Raw genomic sequence first — 23,697 nt, forward strand, 5'->3', positions numbered from 1 at the left:
CAGGTGATCAAGGTGTTTTGTTTTTCTTTTTTTTTCCTTTCTCCCCATCTCTTCTATTTTTCTTTCTCTCCCTCTCTTTCTTTCATTCCTTCTCCCTGTCCTATCCCTCAGTCATGTCTGTCCCGTCTGTAACAACCGAAAATCAAATCAAATAAATACATAATTATAATAAAGGTCAATCAAATGGACCAATATGGCGAGGCCATGATGATCCACTTGGTAAAGTAAATCCACTTCGCATCTTTCTCGGCCCTCAGACAACAGTTTTGATGGTTAACGATCCAAACGGGAAAGGCAAAAAAAAAAAAGGTCTCAGTTATAACTAGAAGTGTAAACATCTCAGTAAACATTATAGATGTCCAAACTCGATATGTTCTTTGAGTCTACATTTTAGTTTATATTGGTTAAACGTATCTTTAAATAAATTTTACTTGACCTTCAGTAATAATAATAATAATAAAAAAGGATGATACAGCCTTTATTAATCCCACAGCTTGGAAAACAAGAAAATGCATTAAATTAATGTCTGTGATCTTGTTTATTTTTAAAAACAAGATTTTGAAATCAAGGGCCAAGAGCCTGTAGACTCTCATGTTAATGAAATTCTGCTGAGGGGATGAAAACAAATGACATCTGAGAAAAGGTCCTCAGGTAAACACAACAGATTAAAGAAAATGCTTCAGTCTGTAGCAGTCTGTTTGATTTCCTGATGTGAAATCAATAATTAATCCTAAAAAATTAAATAATTAGTTCAAAAGTTCAACATTGCTGCCTGAAACCTGAAATTCCTGTTTAATAGAGCGTCTCTGATGGGGGGAGGATCAGGTGAGCTGGAGGGAAGTGTTGGGCGTGTCGTTAGGTGTCTGGCAGAGGTGTGTTTAATGCAGACAGAGAGGAGGAGGAGAGAGGAAGGTTATTTATGCCTCAGCAGGTCTGGAGGTTTGGATCTTACAGCGATGGCTTTCTACAAAGTGATGTGTTTGGCTGCTGGGCTGATGCTCCTGACCCAAGGTAAGAGCTCTCTGCACACACCTGCATCAGGAACGACTCAGAGGGCGAAAACACTCAGGAGCACAGCGCTTCACTGTAAAGTGGCACTGCTGCATAGTCATCACATTTATTGAAGAAAAAATGTGTGTCGGTTTATGGTGACGGCTGAAGCAGTGATGACAGGTTCCTTCATCATGGTTCAGGGCAGGAATTGAGCGACTTACTGTGATGGCAATACACCTCGCTATGAGTGCAAAACGAATGAATCCACAGAAGCAGAGTGAACCTAATGAACCACGTAGTGTTTATGGAGGGTGGCTAAACATATATTCAGCTGTAGAAACATCAGGCGCTTGTGCTGAGCTGAATGTTTGAACTACAAACACACTGATGGTGATGGTGATCTCACACACAGGTACTGCCTACGTATAACCAGTGGACTCCTTTAACATCTCGTCAGGAACTGCAGTAATACTGCAGTAGTATTAGTATTACAACGTGCAGCGTGTGTACAGTATTTCTCTGTGTGGTTTCTGTCTGAGAGATAAACATCATCAGTGTTTTCATCCTGCTGAGTCACACAGTAACCAACTCCCCAACTCCCCCCCCAACCCACACACACACACACACACACACACACACACACACACACACACACACACACACACACACACACAAACCAGTCTGCTGTAAGAGCGAGCTGATCTGGACCAACAACATTATGAGATGAATAAATTTTGCATTGATTTTAAAATTCTTTTACTCACTTATAAAATCTTAAATAACACTGCACCTTGCTATCTAAAGAACTTCTCTATGTGTTTAATCCTAAAAAAGCACTAAGATCTTCAAACCAGATGCTCTTAATGCAACCTAAGTCTAGGCTGATCATGCCTTTGCTATTACAGCACCTAGACTGTGGAACAATCTCCCTATTGCCATTCACACTTCTTAGTCTATGAAGCCTTTAAATCTTGCTTGAATGAATCTTTTTACCCTGGCGCTGTCTTAACTTAGTTTGACTATCATTTGGCTGGCTTCTAACTTTGTCTTGTCTTGTGTTGCTGTTTGGTCGATTTGTCTTATTTTATTTATTTCCTAATTTGTGAAGCACTTTGATTGACATTGTTGTTTTTAAATATGCCATATAAATACATTTTGATTTGATTTGATAATCAGCTAATGCAAGCTAGCTGTATGGGAGCATCACTGACACCTGATAATTAGTGCTCAGTAACACCCAGTTAAAATCCTAGAATTTCACCTAAACTGGAGATCAGCCTTCTTGGACAGTTTGTTCGTACAGCAGCCATATTATTGGTTAGATGATGTCATTAAAAACAGTCCAGAGGTCCTGCTCAGGGACTCCAGTTAGCTGAGGTGAGGCCTAGCAGAGAGCTAGTAGCTACAGCCGCCTGTGTCGCCATCCACCTTTCAGCCAAAGAGACCATGCCCCTAATAACGTAAACTTATTAGTACAGTTTAAATAGGTGAGTTATAAAAACAGGTGTTTTGAAGGAGCAAACTATGGGGACTGACTCACGGCTGCCTCTACTGGACAACAGAGGAACTGCAGGGGTTGGCTTCATTTCTCAGAGGCTTGTTTATAACTAACCACAGACAGTCAATTTTCCACTATTATTACAGACAGTGAACTAATCACAGACAGATAAATGAAGATTTTTAGTTTTAAAATGGTTTGTTTTCTGTGTTTCAGAGTCTGAGTCACAGCTGGATGGTAAGAAAAAGCTTCTTTGTGTAATGATTTAGTTTTATGTGTAATAAATCTTTAGTTTCATATGAATATTAGTTTGTGAGTGAACTGTAGACTCCCAGGATCACTGTGTCCTCACTCAGCAGTTTGTAGTGCTGAGAGTTTACAGCTCCTACAGTAATGCTCACTCTGTGTTTTAATGTCGGTCTTCAGTTTGTGGTAAGGCGTCTCTGAACACCAGGATTGTAGGAGGACAGGTGGCCCCTGTTGGCAGCTGGCCCTGGCAGGTCAGTCTGCAAAGATCTGGGTCCCACTTCTGTGGAGGATCCCTCATTAACAGTCAGTGGGTGCTGACTGCTGCTCACTGCTTTGAAACGTGAGTAATGAGGCTGAAGCTGCACTCTAAACATGATTTAAAGACGCTGTGAAGTCAAACTTTATATATGTTTTCTCGTCTATAACAATTGTAACAACTGTGCACTGTTCGTGTCGCTCCTGATGATCTCAGCAGTACTCCAACCGGTCTGACTGTGAATCTGGGCCTTCAGAGTCTACAGGGATCTAACCCCAATGCAGCGTCTTGGACAGTAACACAGATCATCAAACATCCAAACTACAACTCTGGTACCAACGACAACGACGTCTGCCTCCTGCAGCTCTCCTCACCGGTGACTTTCAGCAGCTACATTTCTCCCGTCTGCCTGGCAGCTTCAGACAGCATCTTCTACAGCGGTGTTAACAGCTGGGTCACCGGCTGGGGTGATATAGGAAGTGGAGGTGGGTCATAAAGACACCTGATCGTTTTTAGAGAAATGATGACAATAATACAGGGAACAAGTTTGCTATCTCAGAAATATTTAGAGCAATAAGATGTTTCCATGAGGTTAAATCTGTGCAGAGTTCAAAACCAGAAAGAATAATTATGTGAATTAAACAGTCTGGAAGTGCTGGACCTGCAGCAAACATGCTGTCTGCACGATGATGTCAGGTCAAAATGATCCTTGGTTAAAAGAAAGTATATTTTCTGTGTATCTGACACTGCCCCCAGGTGGTGTTAGACAGTTACTACATGATGACGACCATCTACTGTCTGTGTGTCAAGTTTATTTCTGTATCACGTTTAAAAACAGCAGCTGTTGTGCTTCATCTAAAATACTCAAATAACATAAAACAGGACAAGATGACAGAGCGGCATCAAAGTCATGTGACTGTGTTCTGCAGAGAGCTCCAACCCCAGCGGACAAACATGTTTCCCCATCTTTGTTTGCACACATGACTACAGTTTGTTTTTAAGTTTGGTGGAGCCGCCCTTTTGTTTGAAGGTTAATCAGTCACATGTTATTTATTACAAACTGATATATTTATTTTACCCCTTCAGTGTCCCTTCCTTCTCCACAAAACCTGATGGAGGTGGAGGTTCCTGTTGTGGGAAACAGGCAATGTAACTGTAACTATGGAGTGGGATCAATCACTGACAACATGATCTGTGCCGGGTTAAGTGCAGGAGGAAAGGACTCCTGTCAGGTGATTGTTGTTACCTGTGTTTGGCACATTTTCACCTTCTACAGTTTCTTCTCCTCAGCTAACAGTAAATGTTTCTGCTCTCAAAGGGGGATTCAGGAGGTCCAATGGTGATCAAGCAGAGCGGTCGCTGGATTCAGGCGGGAGTCGTCAGTTTTGGGAATGGTTGCGCCTTGCCTAATTTTCCAGGAGTCTACGCCAGAGTATCCCAGTACCAGACCTGGATCAACAGCCAGATCTCCTCCAACCAGCCGGGCTTCATGACGTTCACGTCCACTGGGACCAACAGTGACCTCAGTGTCACCTGCACAGGACTGCCACCAGTGCCAACCACCACTACAACTTCCACCACCACAACCACCTCCTCTGCAAAAGCCACCACCCCTACCACCACCATCACTACCACCACAACCACCACCCCTACCACCACCACCACAACCACCACCCCTACCACCACCACCACTACCACCACCCCTACCACCACCACCACTACCACCACCACCACTACCACCACACCTACAACCACCACCCCTACCACCACCACCACAACCACCACCCCTACCACCACACCTACAACCACCACCACTACCACAACCACATTGCCTCCAACCACTCCCCAATGTGAGTTTCCATCACATTAACACTTTGTTTCCTCTAAACTTTTAGATAATACAGCTGCTGCTCTCTGACACTTTCTGAATTCTTCACTACCTGAACTTGAAGTGATGGTTTTGTGTGATCCAAGTATTTCCTGCCTCTTTCTGTCTCTCCCTGGTTCTTCTCCTCAGCCGTGGTCTGTGGACAAGCTCCAAGAACTTCTGGGATTGTGGGAGGAACCTCAGATGCGACAGCCGGCTCATGGCCGTGGATGGCGAGCTTACAGAAGAATGGAAGTCACGTGTGCGGTGGGACTCTGGTGGCCTTGGACTCAGTGCTGAGCCACGCCAACTGTTTCTCAAGGTGAGTTGCAGCTGAAGTTGAAGTTTGCACAGACGATAATTCAGTTCGATGGGTGAGTTAGTCAGTATGTTACCCTCTGATTAGTAAATTCTCTTTCTGATGTTAAACTGAGCAATTTTTAAGAGTTTTGAGTTCAGACATCAAGAGAAAGGGTGAATCTGACAGAAGAACTAACACACTCATTGGTGACTGAGCTTCAACAGGGAGATCAGTTTGAGAACAGAAAAAACCCCTCAGCACATGAGTCAACACATCTCACAACATAGAAGACAAAAGCTTCGAAGGGGGTGGGTGGTAGTGTAGGTATGTGTCAGTGTACATGTGTGTGTTTGTGTTCAGCTGAGAGAAAGTGTCCTTTCACCCGGTTAGGCAAAAGTCAACAATCTTTTTTTTTTTTTTTTTTTTTTTTTTTCTTTAAATGACATCAGAAACAGCAGTATGCGACATTACGTGATGGCAGAGCTTCAGTTCATCCTTTGTCATTTTTTTTTTTTTTTTTTTTTTAATAAATAGGACAGGGGGAATGAATGAGAGAGAGAGGGGGAGAGAAAGAAAGAAAACCCAAGGGGAGAAGAGACGGTGAGAAGGGGGGGGAAGAGAGACAAAAAAAAAAAAAAAACTCCTGGGTCACCTGTATGGAGAAAAAACAAACAAACAAACAAACAGAGGAGACAGCAAACAACAAAGAGCAACATAATAATAGAGAAAACAAAGCACCATCACAATAAACTAGCTAGTCATAGATATCAGTATTTACTAAGTAATAAACGATATTGTGCAGCACGCAAGATAGACAGCGCACAGTGTGCTTTGAGGCAGCAGCCAAGAAAGCTTTAGTCCGCGTCTGTGAATACCCATGTGTGCATACCTGTGTGGATCAGCATGCTTGCATTCCAAAGGTTTCTCCATGTAATGATCTGCTAGGGAGTGTGGGGGGGCCACAGCCCCGTCCTCCAGGGTGTGAAGCGGGTATGGAGGAGATCAAAACTCCAGACATCCAGAGGCCCCCAGAACACAAGAGACCATGGAAGACCAACAGAGGGGCAGCCGCGCCACTGTTCCAGTAAGAGCTGAGGAGAGTCCCAGATGAGGGCTCACTCAGCAGCCGCGGAGCAGAAGCCAGGGGGGGTTGCAGTGACGCGCCCGTGAGCTCCGCCGGCCCCCAGCTGCGCCTGAGTGACCGAGCCCTAGGCCGAGAGGCCGGGGGCACCCCACCTCCAAAGGGGCCCGAGCGAGCCCCACGCCCCAGGCCCCGACAAGCGGCCGCCAAGGAGTGAGCCGGTGTGTACCCGGACGCCCACCCCCAGACACAAAGAACCACCAACACACCGACACCTGAGGGAGTCCGCCACCGGCAGGGGAAGTGGTGGTGGGTGGAGATAGGCCTCCAAACCTTGGAGGGCCTGAGGTGTCCCCAGAGAGGTGGCGTCTGATACCCAACCTGACATATAGACACAGACATACAGGCACACACAGACACAAACATCCATTCCCACCCTCATGCTCTCATATGCACTCACTCCACACTCAACCAACGTGGAGACAGACATAAAGAGACGCTGTACACACAATCACACTCCCCAAGCGTACTCTACAAACCGGGTCTAGGTACCCTTGCCCCTGGAGGGGGGAATTGCACCCAGACCCAGGTGGTGTTACCCTTTTCCCTGCGGTGGGGAGAGGCAGACCACCCCGACTCCGCAGCAGCAGGGAGGCCCCACACCCCAGACCGCAGTCGGACGGCCAACTCCTCCTACTAGAGAAGACTCCAAACCTCCCTCCACCCGCTCATTGTAGTGTTGATGCATATGTGTTCTAAGGTGCAATTAAAACCCAGGAGGGCATGGAGCTACCTGCCAAGGAGCAGCAGGTAAGCGCATGGTCCCTCCTGCTAGCCCTCAATGACTAAGTGTATTTAAAATTGAGAGGTGGGCAACGACGTCAGGGGTGAGGTATACACCCTGATGGTGATTTGGACTCCATGATTGTGCCCACCCCCAAGATCCTATATGTATGTGTAATGAGAGTGTGAATAATGTGAATGTCTAAGTTGTGGGATAAAATTGAGGCAGAGGCAGCCAGAAGGGGACAGGGGGGGGGGGGGGGGGGGTAGCCTCCTCTGCACCCTGGTGACATACCCCCACTCCAAGGCCCTGCATGTGTGGGTGGTTGTGGAGGAGCGGGAAGAGGGAGGCAGCTGGAGATGGGGAGGGAAGGAAGGGAGGGGCAGGTAACCCCTCCCTGGGGCCAGCTCCCCCGCTGACCCCAGTAGGCACTCCCACCCTCCGCGACCCGCCAGGGAAGGGGGGCCCAGGCCCATCAGACCGGGGCCCAGTGCAGTAGCGCCCCCCGGCTCCACAGAGCCCTGGACAGTCCACCCAACCCCACCACAGAGAAAACTGCACCCACCCCACCAACCACACTTCTTCCAGACTACATAAGACGGTAAACGCCCAGGCTGAGATCTTCCTCCACCTCTCCTGTATCTCCCCCTCCTGCAGAGAGTTCCTGAGAGAAGAAAGCTCCTGCCAGATGTGACCATCCCCCCCACCAGTTGAAGAGCCCCCCAGGCGGCTCGATGCACCGGCGGCACCCTGCTCCAGGGCCGGGCCCCCATGCACCCACCCGCCCACAACCCCGGCAACACACCAACCAGGACCCGAGCCCCCGAGGCCCGGCCCGGGCCCCCGCCCAGAGACGGAGCACCCCCAGAACCTCACGCCCATCCCGGACCCACCCAGGGGCAGCCAGGTTGCCAGGTCAGTAACCCACGTCCGTCAGCACAGACCCTCCCCTAGCCCCGCTGCACGCAGCCGCGAGGAAACAGTCACCTGAGAGCCAACAGAGCCCTCAACCGGACGTGACCGCTACCCCGGGTTGAGCCCCCCAAGGAAGATGCCTCCGGGGAACCCCCCGACGCCCTAAGCCTGTCCCTACCCCCTCACCAATCACAACAGTGAAGGCGGGACCAAACTATGACCCCCCACCCCCACTAGGTGATGGAGCTGATAAAAGGAGCCCAGAGCAATTGATCTGATGTGGTGGCAGAGGCTGTATCAAGACTAATGTAATCTAATAGATAATTTCAATATTGGTTAGAATTAAGATTATTTTTATTTTTCCAGTTCATGAGGACTGTTTTCTTGGCTATGCATAGGGCAGTGAAGATCATATGGGCTATATTCTTTTCTGAAGTGACATTATCTAAGCTGCCCAACAAACACACTAAGGGGGAAGTTGGAATGTTACATTTCAGACATTTTGATAAGTCTTCACATATCTCGCGCCAAAACTTTTGCACTGGTGGACAGAACCAGAGAGCGTGGATGTAATTGTCTGGTGTATTGCCTTGACAGTGTGAGCAGTTGTTGGAAGATGTAAAGCCCATCTTAAACATCCGATGACCTGTATAGTGCACTCTATGAAGTATTTTGTATTGTATTAATTGCAGACTGGGATTTTTAATTAATTTAAAAGTTTTTAAGCAAATCTGAGACCAGAAGTTTTGGTCTAGGTTGACTGATAAATCTGCTTCCCACTTTGCAGTAGGAAGGGATATTGATTCATCTAATTTAGAAAGTGTTCTGTATATTTTAGATAATAATTTGGGGGATTTAAGAGTAAGAAAATGTGCCGCACTTAGTGGTGTTTGTAATTCAACTTGACTGAGGTTAAATTTCTTTTTTACTATGGATTTAATTTGTTGATATTCTAAAAACCTTGTCTTGTTGATCCCATATTGTTCAACTAGTCTGTCAAATGGAATAAATTCTGTTCCCTCTAATATATGTTCTAAGTATTTAATTCCTTTACAACTCCATTCTGGGAAATTAATCATATTATTGTTTTGTAATATGTCAGGGTTATTCCAGATAGGTGTACGTTTGCATGGGATTAATGAAGACTCCGTTATTTTTAGAAACTCCCACCATGCTGTTAGAGAAAAGCTGATGTTGATACTTTTAAAGCATTCATGTCTTTTGATGTTTGAGCTAATAAATGGTAGGTCTGAAATCTCTAGATCCTTGCATAGTGCCTGTTCAACATCTAGCCAGGGCTCAACTAAGAAGGTATGTTTTAACCATTCTGAGATGAACTGAAGCCTGTTGGCTAAGAAGTATTGGTGAAAATTAGGCAGATCTAATCCTCCTCTATCCTTGGTTCTTTGTAGCGTTTTTAAGCTAATACGCGGGGGTTTATCTTTCCAAAGGAATTTGGAAATATATGAATCCAGAGATCTGAACCAATCTTGTGATGGTTTGTTAGGGATCATCAAAAATAAGTAATTTATTTTTGGCAAGATCATCATTTTTATAGTGGCGACCCTTCCCATGAGTGATATGGGTAAAGATTTCCATCTAGTCAGATCGCCTTCTACTTTCTTTAGAAGTGGGATGTGGTTTAGTTTAGTTAAGTCTGAAAGCTTAGGAGAGACATTAATACCTAAATATTTAATATTTCCGGATTGCAGTGGGGCAGAGGAAGAATTATGGAAGGAGCAGTTAATGGGGAGAACTGTAGATTTTGGCCAGTTAATTGAATAATCTGAAACTCTTGAAAACCAGTTTATTAAAGTAATTACCTCAGAGAGGTTGGTTTGTGTGTTTTGCAGAAAAAGCAACACATCATCCGCATAGAGACTGATTTTATGTTCTATGTTCTTACATTTTATGCCCTTAATTGTTGTAGCCTGTCTAAATGCTGCTGCTAGAGGTTCGATAAAAATTGCAAAAAGTGAAGGGGAGAGTGGGCATCCCTGTCTGGTGCCCCTCAGGAGACAGAAGCTGGAGGATGTCTGGTCATTTGTTCTGATACGAGCCGTTGGGGAATTGTATAATATTCTTATCCAGTTTATGAAAGAGTTTCCAAAACCAAATTTGTGTAAAGTTGCGAATAAAAATTTCCAATTAACTCTGTCAAATGCTTTTTCTGCATCTAGAGATAATATTATGGCTTCGATGTTTTTATCGTATGAGTAGTCTATTAAATTAAGTAATCTACGAGTGTTTGTTGAGGAGTGCCGACCTTTTATGAAACCAGTTTGGTCAGGATGAATTAAGAGGGGGGTTATTTTCTCTAATCTCTTTGAGAGAGCTTTGCAGATTATTTTAAGGTCTACATTTAAAAGAGAAATTGGACGATAGCTTGAGGGAAATAAAGGGTCTTTGCCTGGTTTTAGCAGGAGACTAATGTTGGCAGAATTCATATTTGGTGGTAGTCTGCCCTTTTCCTCGATTTCCTGCAACATGCTGTGGAATACTGGTGCCAAAATTGTCCAGAATTCTTTGTAGAATTCTGCAGGGAAGCCGTCTGGACCTGGAGCCTTATTATTGGGCATACTTATCAGGGCTTCCTGGAGTTCACTTGGCGTCAGTGGCGAATCCAATTCCATTGCTTGACTGTCTAGTAATTTTGGAAGAGTTACGTTGTCAAGAAACAGATCAATTTCATTTTTAGATGGGTTTATTTGTGGTGAGTATAAAGTTTCATAGAAATCCCTAAAAATGTTGTTTATTCTTCCAGGGTCATATATTGTGTTCCCCGATAAATCTTTAGCAGCACATATAGTTGTTTTTTCTTTATTTATTTTTAGCTGGTTAGCTAGAAATCGACCTGATTTGTTACTGTGTTCAAAATTCTGCAAGCGAAGTCTTTGTATAAGGAATTGTGTTTTTTTATTAATAATTTCATTTAATTCTAGTTTTGTTTTGCATATTTTGTTCAATGTTTCCTGATCTTGGTCGCACGCGTAGGCTTCTTCTAGTGATTTGATGTTTTTTTCTAATTCCTGAATATTTTTGTTTTCTTCTTTCTTTTTGTGTGATGAGAAAGAAATTATTTTACCTCTCATCACAGCTTTCCCTGCTTCCCATAGAACAGAAGCAGATATTCCGGGAGTGTCATTAAAGTCTAAATATGAAGTCCATTCCTTTTTAAAGTATTTAATAAAGTCTTCATCTTTAAGTAGTGATATATTAAATCTCCAGTTTTTACTTGGCGTAGTATTATTCTTGTGCATTAGTGTTAAAGATACAGGAGCATGATCGCTGACAGCTATAGGATGAATCTCAGTGTCTGAAATGTCACACAGCAGTGAGCTGGGCCCTGTTTCAGGAAGCCGGTTTAGTGGAAAAACTGAGTAAGTATACCCTGAGTTAACGAAAACTCTGGGTTTTCGGTTTCACAAAGCGAGTTCAGCTGAAGCCTGAGTGAGTCACTATGACGACACACGCCGTGAAGCTAACCTGCCCCCTAGCAGGTTTACTACAACTAACCCTGACTGTCTCCGCCCCTTTGTCGGAAACCTGACAGTAGGAAGTGTCGGACATGGCGTGTCCCTTCCTTGAAGAGCCAGTAGATCGTGAAGCCCAAATTCTCCGCAGAGCTCTCCGCCGGGAGAGAGTGATTAGAGCGCGTTTGGACATTTTATCATTTCCTGATGATTTTCTGTGCGAACGTTACCGTTTCTCAGCACAATCTATAATTCATTTGAATAACATCCTCAGGCCATATATTACGCATGTGACACATCGCGGACATGCTCTCAGTTCTGTACATATTATTTGTATTGCACTTCGGTGTCTTGCAAACGGGAGCTTTCTGTATAATATTGGTGACGCTGAGCACGTTTCCAAGGCTACCGTCTGTCGGGCAGTCAGGAATGTTACAGTTGCACTGAAACGTCTCCTGTACTCGTTTGTGGTGTTCCCCGGTCACAGACCCACAAGATTTATCAAAGAGGGATGCCACAAAATTGCAGGTATCAGGATGACCAAAACTTAATTTATGATGTGGTGATACTTGGACTACTACTTAAATTTTACATTTATTTTCAGGATTCCCAGGCGTGTATAGATGGCACTCACATTCCAGTCATTGCTCCTTTAGTAAATGAAGGAGACTATGTGAACAGGAAGTCTTTCCACAGCATTAATGTACAGGTACATAGTTCCCTGTAGCATTTCAAACTAACAAATTATTTTATCATAGTAATGGATGCTAATTTGTGTTCTCTGCACTGTGAAGATCATATATGATGCTGCCAACATTATCACAAATGTGGAAGCCAAGTGGCCAGGCTCTGTCCATGACTCACAAATATTCCGTGAATGTACACTGAGCACAAAATTTGGACATGGTGAGTTGAGAATACTTTAAAATATATAAAGACCAATTGCTTCAGGGACATTTGAACTGAAGTGTATCCTTCTGTCTTAGGAGAGTTCACTGGCTACTTGCTTGGTGATAGGGGGTATCCATGTTTACCCTATTTGCTTACCCCTTACCCTGACCCTGAACCGGGCCCACAGCAGCGATATAATCTGGCTAATTGCAGGACAAGAGCCAGAATTGAAATGACTATCGGAATGCTTAAGGCCCGGTTCCAGTGCCTGCAAAGACTCAGGGTCACCCCAGAAAGGGCATGTGACATTATTGTGGCATGTGTGATTCTTCACAACATTGCCACAATTAGAGGAGAACACTGTCCTTCTGAACCAAACATCAGCAGTGATCCAAACCATGAACATCCTGACCCTCCCACGGACATACAAGATGGAAGAGCAGTCAGAGACACCATATGTCACAATCATTTCTTTTGACCCATCACCTCAACATGTTGAAAGAAGAATAAACAGATTTTTTGTTCAACTGGCTTTATTGGTCGCCTGTATTTCCTGTACACAAAGTATTAAAAGATGTACACCTCATAAAGTGTCTCTGTTGCTTCCTCCTCTGTAACAGCTGTCAATGTTTCTTCATTATTTTCCTGTAGTAAAGAAATAAACAACATTGCTGTTCTACTGTAAACTCATATAATCTGTGGAGTATTACTCACAACTGCATGTTGGTCTGGCTCAACAGGAGGCTGCACCAGATGCAGTACACCACCACCATCAACTGATAGAATATGAGGTTTATACAGGTCACTTATAACTTACAAGGGACCAAATGGCAATTAACAAACATACCAATCACCTTACACTTCATTGTCATTATGCTCTCAAAGACAACCAAGCCTGAGGGAAGGCAAAATCAGTAGGAAAATAACTTCACTACAAAATAATCCATTATGGTAAAGAGTTTATCAAATGAATGAGTCGCACTGCAAAGGTGACTGTGAAGAAAGGATGTATGCACATCATGTATTATTTTGAATTTACCCCCTATGTAGGCACTTGTGTCTTGCGGGGTTATTGACTCAGAGGATGTCCCCGCAGAGATGCCTTCGGCCACAGGGCGCCCACTGTTTTGGCTGAGGGCCAACTGCTCAGCCTCTGTGAGTGGTGGTGGTGGAGGACCCCCACCTGTTTTTCGGGCCTCCGCTTTTTTTCTGTTGGCTATAACGGGCCACATTTGAGCATACAGAGTAAGCAAATATGTACTTGTAATGTGCTCAGATAATTTCAATAAGTGCTTACAGAAAGAAAATTAATGTAGCCTCTAACTGCAATTGATTTACATGGGACAAACAGACCAAGCACTATGGCTCATAATACAATTACACCTTACCTGTTTGGACTATATTTTTATATTTAATTTTTACTTGCTGCCAGGAACGTTTGGGGCCTGTTGGGTTGCACCTGCGCTCACATCACATCACAAAATAAAATGTATAAAATAACAAATAAAATAACATATGATAAAATAACGTGTTAAATGGGTGGAAATCCCTAGATCAATGTTTATATTAACACTCACGCATTGACTCTGTCGGCTATGTTTTGCCATGCATGCTCCCTTTCTGTGGCTGTGTTACTTTTTTCCGCGGAATTTGCGTGTTATCGGCATATGCTGCCATCAGAATTTCGGCCTCAAGCGCTGTAAAATACATTGATCACGCCTTCTTTCCCTCCGTCTCCATGGTGACTCGCTTAATCTGTGCTCCGCTTATCAGGGCTTTATGTATCCTCGTCCGCGCGCTTCACTTGGGGTTAAAGCAACTCCGCGTTGACTGAACTAATTGTTATCAGCCTTTCTGAAACCGAATATTCCGAGTTGGACAGTTCGGGATTACTCAACCCTGCGTATCGTTTTTCACTCTGAGTTTTCTAAACCGGCTTCCTGAAACAGGGCCCTGCTGACCAAAAAATAATCCAGACGAGAGTAAGAGTGATGAACATGCGAGAAAAAAGTATATTCCTTACTGGTGGGGTGAAGAGAGCGCCATGCATCGCAAAGACCAAAGTCGTTCATATACTGTTTGATTATATTTGTGGACTGCCAATTACGCTGAGTTCCTGTTGTGTTGAGCCTATCCATTTCTTCATTTAGTCCAAGGTTGAGGTCACCGCCAAGAATGAGTGTGCAATCAAGGTGTTCAGAGAGTGCACTAAAAAAACCGTGGAAGAATGAGGGTTCATCAACATTTGGACCATATATACTAACAATACATAGTTTTTTGTTCAATATTGATAGTTTAATAATTAGAAATCTACCCTCTGGATCTATAACTGTATCGAGTACTGTAAAATTAACATTTTTATGTATTAAAATTGCTACTCCCCGTTGTCTAGAATTATAACCGGCTGCAAACACGTTAGGAAACTCAGGTGTTTTAAGTTCGTTTAAACCTGTGACAGGTTTGTGAGTTTCTTGTAATAAAACAACATCTGCCTGTAGTTTTTTAAGCTGGTTAAATATTTTTAACCTCTTTCTAAATATTTTTAACCTCTTTCTAAATATTTTTAACCTCTTTCTAAATATTTTTAACCTCTTTCTAAATATTTTTAACCTCTTTCCAAAAGTCAACAATCTTCGGTCAACGTGGGTGGCCTTGAATGAGAGAGGAGAGTCACAACCAGAGATGGGCAGTAACGCATTACTTGTAACGCGTTACTGTAATCCGATTACTTTTTTCAAGTAACGAGTAAAGTAAGGGATTACTATTGCAAAAATGGTAATTAGATTACCGTTACTTTCCCGTAGGAACGCTGCGTTACTGCGTTACTAAAACCGTGATTTTTGCGAGAATGTCTCATGACAGTGACGTAAGCGAGTGCGACGTTCGTGACAACAGCTGTGTGCAGATCAACAATGGATCATATATCGAGTGCGGAGAGAGTATGAGCGTGCAGCGTTTAAAGCGTGGAAGTACTGACCTTACTTTGAGTTTGATTCCATAAAAAGTGACAAAAACATTAGTGTCCGCTGTGCGTGGGAAGAAAACTTCTTTTTACAGTGAAAAAAACCCTAAACTTCCAACAAGCACCGAGTAGCTACGACGTAATGGGAAACTCACAGAGAAACTCGCGGATTCTTCAACTGACCGCGGCACACCTGCACCAGGGTAAACCTCCGCCTACCCCACTCCTGCTTTACAGGTGAAAATAGAGCAACAGGACCGCTGAGTCTTTGACTTTATTTATTTTCTGCTGTGTTTTACTTGCATCTATTTGAAAGACTGAGTGAAAACACAAAAAAAATTATTTTATGTGCTGGAATGTGCAGAAAATAGGTTTCAATGTTAAACTAATTTCTTCCAGTCAGAGAATGTTGCATATAATTAAATCTTTGCTTGATGCATAAAGTTAAAAGATTAAAACTAATAAAACAAGTTAAAAAAAGAGACTTTTCCATTTGATTACATTTTGTATGATGGATTATGCAGAAAAAGTAGAATTGGGCTGAAAGACCTATCGCTTTATCACCTACTCAGGTTGTAAATCGTGTTTTTAAAAAGTAACTAAGTAACTAAGTAATTAATTACTTTTGAAAATAAGTAATTAATTTTCTGGGATGCGGGGGGGGGGGGGCATGAGATGAAGATGGTTGTTTTGGTTGGTGTGAACAAACTGCTTCCAGTTTTACAGTAGGTCTAATGTCCATCACTGGTCACCAGGTCTCTCAATTCCCGTTGTTCTTCTTCAAGATCTTATCAATATTGCGTAGTACTCACAGCCCTGCCATTATCTATCATGTCAGCCAGCCTTGTGGGATTTTGAACAAACCCTGCTTCTTGTTCTTTGATAAGCCGGTCCGAGCCAGCCCCAATCAGCCAGAACTCTGTGGGCATAGAATAGAATAGAATAGGATAGAATAGAATAGGATAGAATAGAATAGTCCTTTAATTGTCCCACAAGGGGAAACTTGGATGTAACAGCAGCAAGAAAGACACATATACAAACAAAGAGTACACAGGACAGAAACATACACTTTTTTCTTTTACATATTTATATCAAGGACAATGGTTACCAAAAACAGAGTACTGTTTAGAGGTAATTATTAAATCATACAGATAAGAGGCAAACCCAGGCTGTAGAGTGAATCAGTTGATAAAATACTGCAGTTACAGCGCTGATGTAAACATCTGTGTTTGTTGGGAGCAGTTCTGATTGTGCAGTCTGACAGCTGCAGGGAGGAAGGACCTGCAGAAACGCTCCTTCATGCATCGAGGATGCAGCAGTCTGTCACTGAAGCAGCTCTGCAGCAACATCTACATGCATGGGCTGGGAGACTCTGTCCATCAGAGATGCTATTTTGGCCAGAGTCCTTCTGTCTCCCACCACCTGCACTGGGTCCAGGGTGCATCCCAGAACAGAGCTGGCCTTCCTGATGAGTTTATCCAGCCTCTTCCTCTCAGCTGCCGATAAACTGCTGCTCCAACATACCACACTGTAAAAAAATGACAGATGCCACCACAGAGTCATAGAAGGTCTTTAAAAGCGCTCCCTGGACTCCAAATGACCTCAGCTGCCTCAGCAGGTAGCGTCTGCTCTGACCCTTCCTGTACAGAGCATCAGTGTTGTGGCTCCAGTCCAGTTTATTACTCAGGTGAACACCCAGGTACCTATAAGAGTCCACTATCTCAATGTCCACTCCCTGGATGTTCACCGGTGTCAGTGTGGTGGGTCTGCGTCTCCGGAAATCAAGGGTGTAGATTTGGTTTTGGCATTGGTGGGGACGGATGATTCAACCACCAAACCCCGCCCTGTTTCTTTTTTGTCCTTTTTGTTTTTGCTTCTTGATAAAAGGAGAAATATACTTGCCTACATATGCTATTCTACATGCTTTTAAACCATTTAAAATTACAATTCATAGTTTTATATGTGAATTATATAATGTTAAATTACTATTAAACAAATGACTAAGTATTTTAGACTTTAGGTTACTTCAACCATATTCCATACAAATCAGGTATCATACAAAAATAAAAACAGCTTCAAATACAGTCATGACAATAAAAGAATATGACTTTAAGGATTTAACAACATTACCTCAGTTATAGTACACCAACATGTCTTATACATTAGCAGTAAGGGAACACTGAATGACCTGCTGGGCTTTGTCAATAAAACTACTCATCTAAGATTACCACAAAGTAAAAGATCTCTCAGCAAAATGATGCAACATTTTAGGCACTGTTGCCCCGATCAACTCAGTGAGCTGGATTTTTTTTATTCTAAACATGAACTACTGTTACAGCAACAGACATGGACACAACAACTCAATGTTCACTATGTGAAGCAGCCAAACACATGCCTGCTCCTCTCGTTAACTGAGATAAACTGCTGGCATATTGGTTTTACATCTATACTGTCCAGCCTCTCCTGGTGTACATGGTACAGCCTCTGTAAACTAATATCCTGGCTGCTCGAGGCTGCAGTTTTCTCTGACAGTTTCAATCAAAATTAGAAATGCTGCTCGAGGCTGAGATAACCAATAGTGCTGCCTGTTGTGCAGTTAGTTTCCAAAACACGTTATTCATGGTTACATACACTTTTATACTGATGTGGGCCAATGCCTAGCATAGCCTGTAACGTTATTATGACGGACACATTTTATGAGTGAACTTGACTTTAAGTGACTTACAGGTTTCTTTGAAAAACACTTTCTTATATCCAGGTTCTTCCTCTTTGCTGCCATCCTCCTCTCCTTCTTGCAGGTCCTGGCAGCAGGTTTGCCGCTGCTAAAACTAAACAGAGCTCCCTGAAAGGCTCAGCCAATCACATTGGCCATATTTGTCACATGACGTAGGACTCCAGTAGAGAATGTAATTTCACTCTTTCTGCACCGCTGGGTGAATGAGACGCTGACAGATCTTTTTTTTTTCTTTCTATCGGGTTTGATTTCTTTACTCGAAGAGATCAAATTATTGGTGGGGACAATTCAATAATCGCTGGATATTGGTGGGGACATGTCCCTTCCGTCCATGCCAAATCTACGCCCTTGCCGGAAATCCACCACCAACTCCTTGGTTTTCCTGGTGTTGATCAGCAGGTGGTTCTGCTGACATCAGTCCACAAAGTCCAGAGTCCACTGTCTGCACTCTGAGTCGTCCTCACCTGTGATGAGGCGACTATGGCAGAGTCGTCAGAGAACTTCTGTAGGTGGCAGCGTGGGGAGTTGATGGAGAAGTCTGCAGTACGGGGGCCCCCGTACTGCAGACCAGCGTATCAGAGACACAGCCCTGTGTCCTCACCAGTGTTGGTCAAGTTACTTGAAAAAAGTAACCAGTAACTAATTACTGATTACTTCCCCAAAAAAGTAATCCCGTTACTTTACTGATTACTTATTTTCAAAAGTAATTAACTCATTCACTGCCATTGACGTCTATAGACGTCAATTACGTTTTTCAATGGGAGGGGCTATAATACAACCTTGTCACAAACCAAGAAATATTAGTGTCAAAGGCACTTTTCTGCTTGAAATGGATTTTTCACAAAAAGCTCGTTTTCTCCCTTTTTTTGGTCAAAACAGGCATTTTTGGTGGAACCCACCTCTCTTCTACAGCTGATTACTAAAGAATGGAAAATGGTAGAAACAAGCTTTTTTTTTTGGATGAAAGAAGAGAGTCTGTTCTTCATTTTGGTAGGTTCAGCGTTTATATGATCATAACACACAGTTTTCTGTGGCTCTTCAAAAATGAGTAAAAATGCTCAAAAACCCTGGCAGTGGGGAGTTACCTGATTTGAAAATGGCTGGCAGTGAATGAGTTAATTACTTAGTTACTTAGTTACTTTTTAAAAACACGATTTACAACCTGAGTAGGTGATAAAGCGATAGATCTTTCAGCCCAATTCTACTTTTTCTACATAATCCATCATACAAAATGTAATCAAATGGAAAAGTCTCTTTTTTTTAACTTGTTTTATTAGTTTTAATCTTTTAACTTTATGCATCAAGCAAAAATGTAATTATATGCAACATTCTCTGACTGGAAGAAATTAGTTTAACATTTAAAGCTATTTTCTGCACATTCCAGCACATAAAATAAAATATTTTTTGTGTTTACACTCAGTCTTTCAAATAGATGCAAGTAAAACACAGCAGAAAATAAATAAAGTCAAAGACTCAGCGGTCCTGTTGCTCTATTTTCACCTGTAAAGCAGGAGTGAGGTAGGCGGAGGTTTACCCTGGTGCAGGTGTGCCGCGGTCAGTGGAAGAATCCGCGAGTTTCTCTGTGAGTTTCCCATCACGTCGTAGCTACTCGGTGCTTGTTGGAAGTTTAGGGTTTTTTCGCTGTAAAAAGAAGTTTTCTTCCCACGCACAGCGGACACTAATGTTTTTGTCACTTTTTATGGAATCAAACTCAAAGTAAGGTCAGTACTTCCACGCTTTAAACGCTGCACGCTCATACTCTCTCTGCACTCGATATATGATCCATTGTTGATCTGCACACAGCTGTTGTCACGAACGGCGCACTCGCTTACGTCACTGTCGTGAGACATTCTCGCAAAAAATCACGGTTTTAGTAACGCAGCGTTCCTACGGGAAAGTAACGGTAATCTAATTACTGTTTTTGCAATAGTAATCCCTTACTTTACTCGTTACTTGAAAAAAGTAATCAGATTACAGTCAAGCGTTACAAGTAATGCGTTACTGCCCATCTCTGGTCCAAACATACTGTGGGCGTCCTGTGAGGTAGTCCAGTATCCACTGGGTTACTGATGTTGTCCTGTTGCAGCTGCTCCTCCGTCTTCCTCCTGTATTTTTCCTTCCCTTGCCTTATCTTTCATTTCAGCTTCTTCTGGACAGCGCTCACTTCCAGATCTAAAGACTCTCTTCTTCTCCTTGGGGGAGCCTTAATTTCAGGATTCATCCATGGCTTGTTGTTAGAAAAACACCGTACCTTTATGATGGGTACGGTGTTGTCCACACAGAAGTTCATGTAATCCGTAATGCAGTCTGTGATGCTGACGCTCCCACTCAAGATGCTCCCACTCAAGAAAGCCATGACCTGCTGTTATTTCTTAGCTAGTACGGGAGGACTGTCGGCTAAAGCTGGCTCAGATGAAGTGCTCAGCCTCTCTCTTCCATAGGCATCAGTCTATTGGTTATGTTTAATAAAGTGTCTCAAATTTAGGTGAACTTCTTGTGTGGACTCTTTCCTTGTCACTTCCTATGAGACAGTTCATGACATCATTTAACTTCCGTTGTATTTTGTGCTGTAGCAGGTTTTCAATTGGCTAGTTCTTTCTTCAGTTGAAGTCTGTTTGACCTCTCAGGGCCGTTGTAGCTTCACCTCTTTAATTAGAACCAGGCCTGAATGTCACCAGGTTCAAATCTGTAAAACTTGGGTCCCATGAAGTTGAGTGTAAAGGTGTAGATTTTGTTTGAAGCTGATGAAGTTTATGTTTGTGTGCTTCGTTCCTCCCACAGCTCCCCTGTAGCGTCCGAGTGGACTGTCGTGTTGGGGCGTCTGAAGCTAAATGGATCCAACCCCTTTGAGGTGACGCTGAATGTGACAAATATCACTCTGAGCAACACGACCGGGACCAACATAGCCATCCTCCGTCTATCTGCCCAGCCCACCCTGACCGACTACATCCAGCCCATCTGCTTGGACAACGGGAGAACCTTCGCCGAGGGCTTGGCGTGCTGGGCGGCCGGTTGGAGTCCTGGAAGAGGAGGAGGTGAGTCAGCAACATGAAGGCTGACAGAGTTCTGCCCAGACTCTGCACCAGTCCATCTCTCAGATTACACATGTGGACCACTGCACTTACAGTTTCTTTAGTCAAACATCAGGATTTTCTTATCTTTCATGATGTTAGCTGAGGAAGTTATGCAGCAGTTTCAGACCTCGGTGGTAAACTGTGGGAACTCATCATCGAGTGAGAGCATCTGTACAGATGTGTTTGCACTGCAGCAGGTAAATGACTGGATTCTTCTTCTTATAACACTGTCTGCTGACATGTTGTTTAATTTGGATTTAGCTGCTTAAAAGTAAATATAATAATCATAGTCCAAACTTTCTGGTAACAAAGGTGTATTAAACTCTTCCTTTGAGTCGCAGGAAAATATAACATATAACATTAAAATAATAACTGACCCTTTCCGTCTGTTCAGGGTGATTCTGGCGGCCCACTGATGTGTAAGCAGGGCGGCTCTTGGTTCCAGGCGGTCGTGTTAACAGCTCCAAGCTCCTCTGCCAGGAGGAGACGAAGCTCAGTCATGACCTTCACCAGAGTGAGCACCTTTGACTCCTTCCTGACGAAGACGCTGGGGACACTCTTGTCTCCACCCTCCACGACCACCACCACCAACCCCACCAGCGCCTCCAACACCACCATCAACCCCACCAGCACCTCCAACACCACCACCAACACCACCACAACTACCTCACGCCCCGTATCACAAAGCAGCGGGGGTCGTCCTGCTCACTCCTTCATCTTTGTCTTCTTCCATCTCGTCAGCCTCACCGTTTGTCTCCAGCTCTTCCTGTAGAGAGTTTGACTTGATCGACATGTAATGGACACAAATGAATGTGAACAAGCTTTGACTCTAAGACTTTACAGGCTTAAAGCTCTGCCTGCTAATCTTTGACTTGATTCTGAACTGATTATCTACAAAGAGCTCAGTGGTGACGTTTGGGCGAGTTTACTGTCGGCTAACGGCGCCTTAGGTGCTCCACTTCCAAGAAAAGGAAGCTGGTTGTACAATGTGTGGCTTGAGCTCTGACTGACAGGGGCTTTGAGCTGGACTCTGGTTTAAGGGTGTAAAAATGAAGAAGTTCTTTAAACTTGCACTGAACATTAAACGGTAGCTCAAATGTTTAGAAGTTCATGTTTTCTTAAGCTAAACAGATCATTAGTGTGTCTGCATCACTGTTACTGTTTCATATATATCTCTAGATTTTAATTAATGCAACAATGAAAGATGTGAAATCTGCATATTTTATAATTTATTTAATTTTTTTTATTATCAGATACTGATCATTGTACCTGATCATCATTGTGAACTCTGTTTTCAGGACAGAATAGATTACTTGTAACCTTACAGTCACAAACATATTGATGATTACAGACAGAACTGAAGTTATTCTTGCAGTCTTTGGTTACGTCCACACGTACACGGGTATTTTTGGAAACGGAGATTTTCCGTTTTCGTTTTAAAAAATAGTCCCGTCCACACGTAAACGCAGAAGTGAAGGAAAACACTGCTAGGAACATGCCAAAGCAACAGGTGGCGATATATTCCTAACCGTGCAGAAATGTTGGCCAATCAGAAGCCTAGAAGCCTCAGTGGGAAAAAGTAAACAAAGCTGGGGCATAGAAGCAGAACCGAGTCTTATGTGTGGAGGGACAGTAACTGTGTGTGTATGTGAGCATTTAAACACTGCAGAGAGTAGAATTAACAGTATTTTGTCATTTCACCGAAACAATAACGTGGCGCACAGTGTGACGTCAAAAAAGGCGCACACCTTTGACGCTGCGTTTTCTGTGTTTTTCTCGTCCACACTAAATGCAAAAACAGAGCTTTCGAAAATATCCACCCTGGCAGGCGTTTTTAGAAATCTCCATTTTCAGTGACCGAAAACGGCGTTTACGTGTGGACGAAAGGTGCAAACGCATAGAAAAATCTGCTTTTTCAAAAATACCCGGGTACGTGTGGACGTAGCCTTTATCAGATTTAAAGAAGCATCATTTAGAGATGCTGGAAACAAGGGGACATGATCGGACTGTCCCTCTTCTACCTCACATCTGGGCCACAAACACTTAAGCACTTAAAGAATATTTGCTTTGAAAACTGTTAAATTGCACTGAAAAAGAAAGTTATTTGAATGAAGAATAAACAACTAAAAAACTTCTTGTAAATGTGTAAATGTAAAAATACAAAAACAACAACAAAGAGCTTTGTTTTTTTTTACTCTCCGCACAAACTAAAGAGACAAAATAACGTGAATAATTTGCTTCCAGTTTGTGGTGCATTGATCCGTCTCTGTTGCTTTTGGGCCTCCTTTGCTCACTTCCCTTCTCTCCCCTGTCTGATTACCTCTGATTACCTGTTTCATAGGTGCTTCCCTGCTGGTCTCGCTGCTCTCATGTCAAATTCTCAGCTGAAGGAGGTTTGTTGGTCATCTCACCTGCTTTTCGTGTTGTTTAAGGCTGAAGAGATGCCTCATTACTCACCAGATCGCTGCATCAGCAGGGACCTGTCCAGTATTCAGAACACCTCTCGACTTCACAACAGTGTTTGTGTCCACGGAGCTGCCTGCGATCGCTCAGTCAAAGCTCTCCTGTCTGTTGAAAACAGAAATAAACCCTGGTAAACCCTAAACACTGGTTTTGTTA

The 23,697-nt window shown here is 43.3% G+C and overlaps 1 protein-coding gene and 1 long non-coding RNA gene across 2 annotated transcripts; both read left to right on the plus strand.

Annotated features, from left to right (window-relative positions):
- The first annotated feature begins 475 nt into the window (after positions 1-475).
- On the plus strand, positions 476-23,196 carry LOC147333208 (transmembrane protease serine 9-like). The gene is made up of 10 exons (XM_086290218.1): positions 476-1,011; positions 2,708-2,728; positions 2,918-3,080; positions 3,216-3,481; positions 4,083-4,228; positions 4,315-4,846; positions 5,014-5,185; positions 20,786-21,039; positions 21,178-21,275; positions 21,473-23,196. Exons 1-10 carry the CDS (start codon positions 810-812, stop codon positions 21,848-21,850), a joined length of 2,232 nt encoding a protein of 743 aa, XP_086146344.1. The 5' UTR covers positions 476-809; the 3' UTR covers positions 21,851-23,196.
- LOC147333209 (uncharacterized) lies at positions 10,169-12,839 on the plus strand. The gene is made up of 3 exons (XR_015128883.1): positions 10,169-12,126; positions 12,212-12,323; positions 12,404-12,839. It is a non-coding gene; the product is annotated as an uncharacterized LOC147333209 (long non-coding RNA).
- Positions 23,197-23,697: the final 501 nt, after the last annotated feature.

This window comes from Aulonocara sp. 'chitande type north' Nkhata Bay, linkage group LG4, assembly GCF_057382095.1.
Source record: "Aulonocara sp. 'chitande type north' Nkhata Bay isolate Kocher_YH1m ecotype deep benthic linkage group LG4, A_spYH_male_GT1.1, whole genome shotgun sequence".
Taxonomy (NCBI): domain Eukaryota; kingdom Metazoa; phylum Chordata; class Actinopteri; order Cichliformes; family Cichlidae; genus Aulonocara; species Aulonocara sp. 'chitande type north' Nkhata Bay.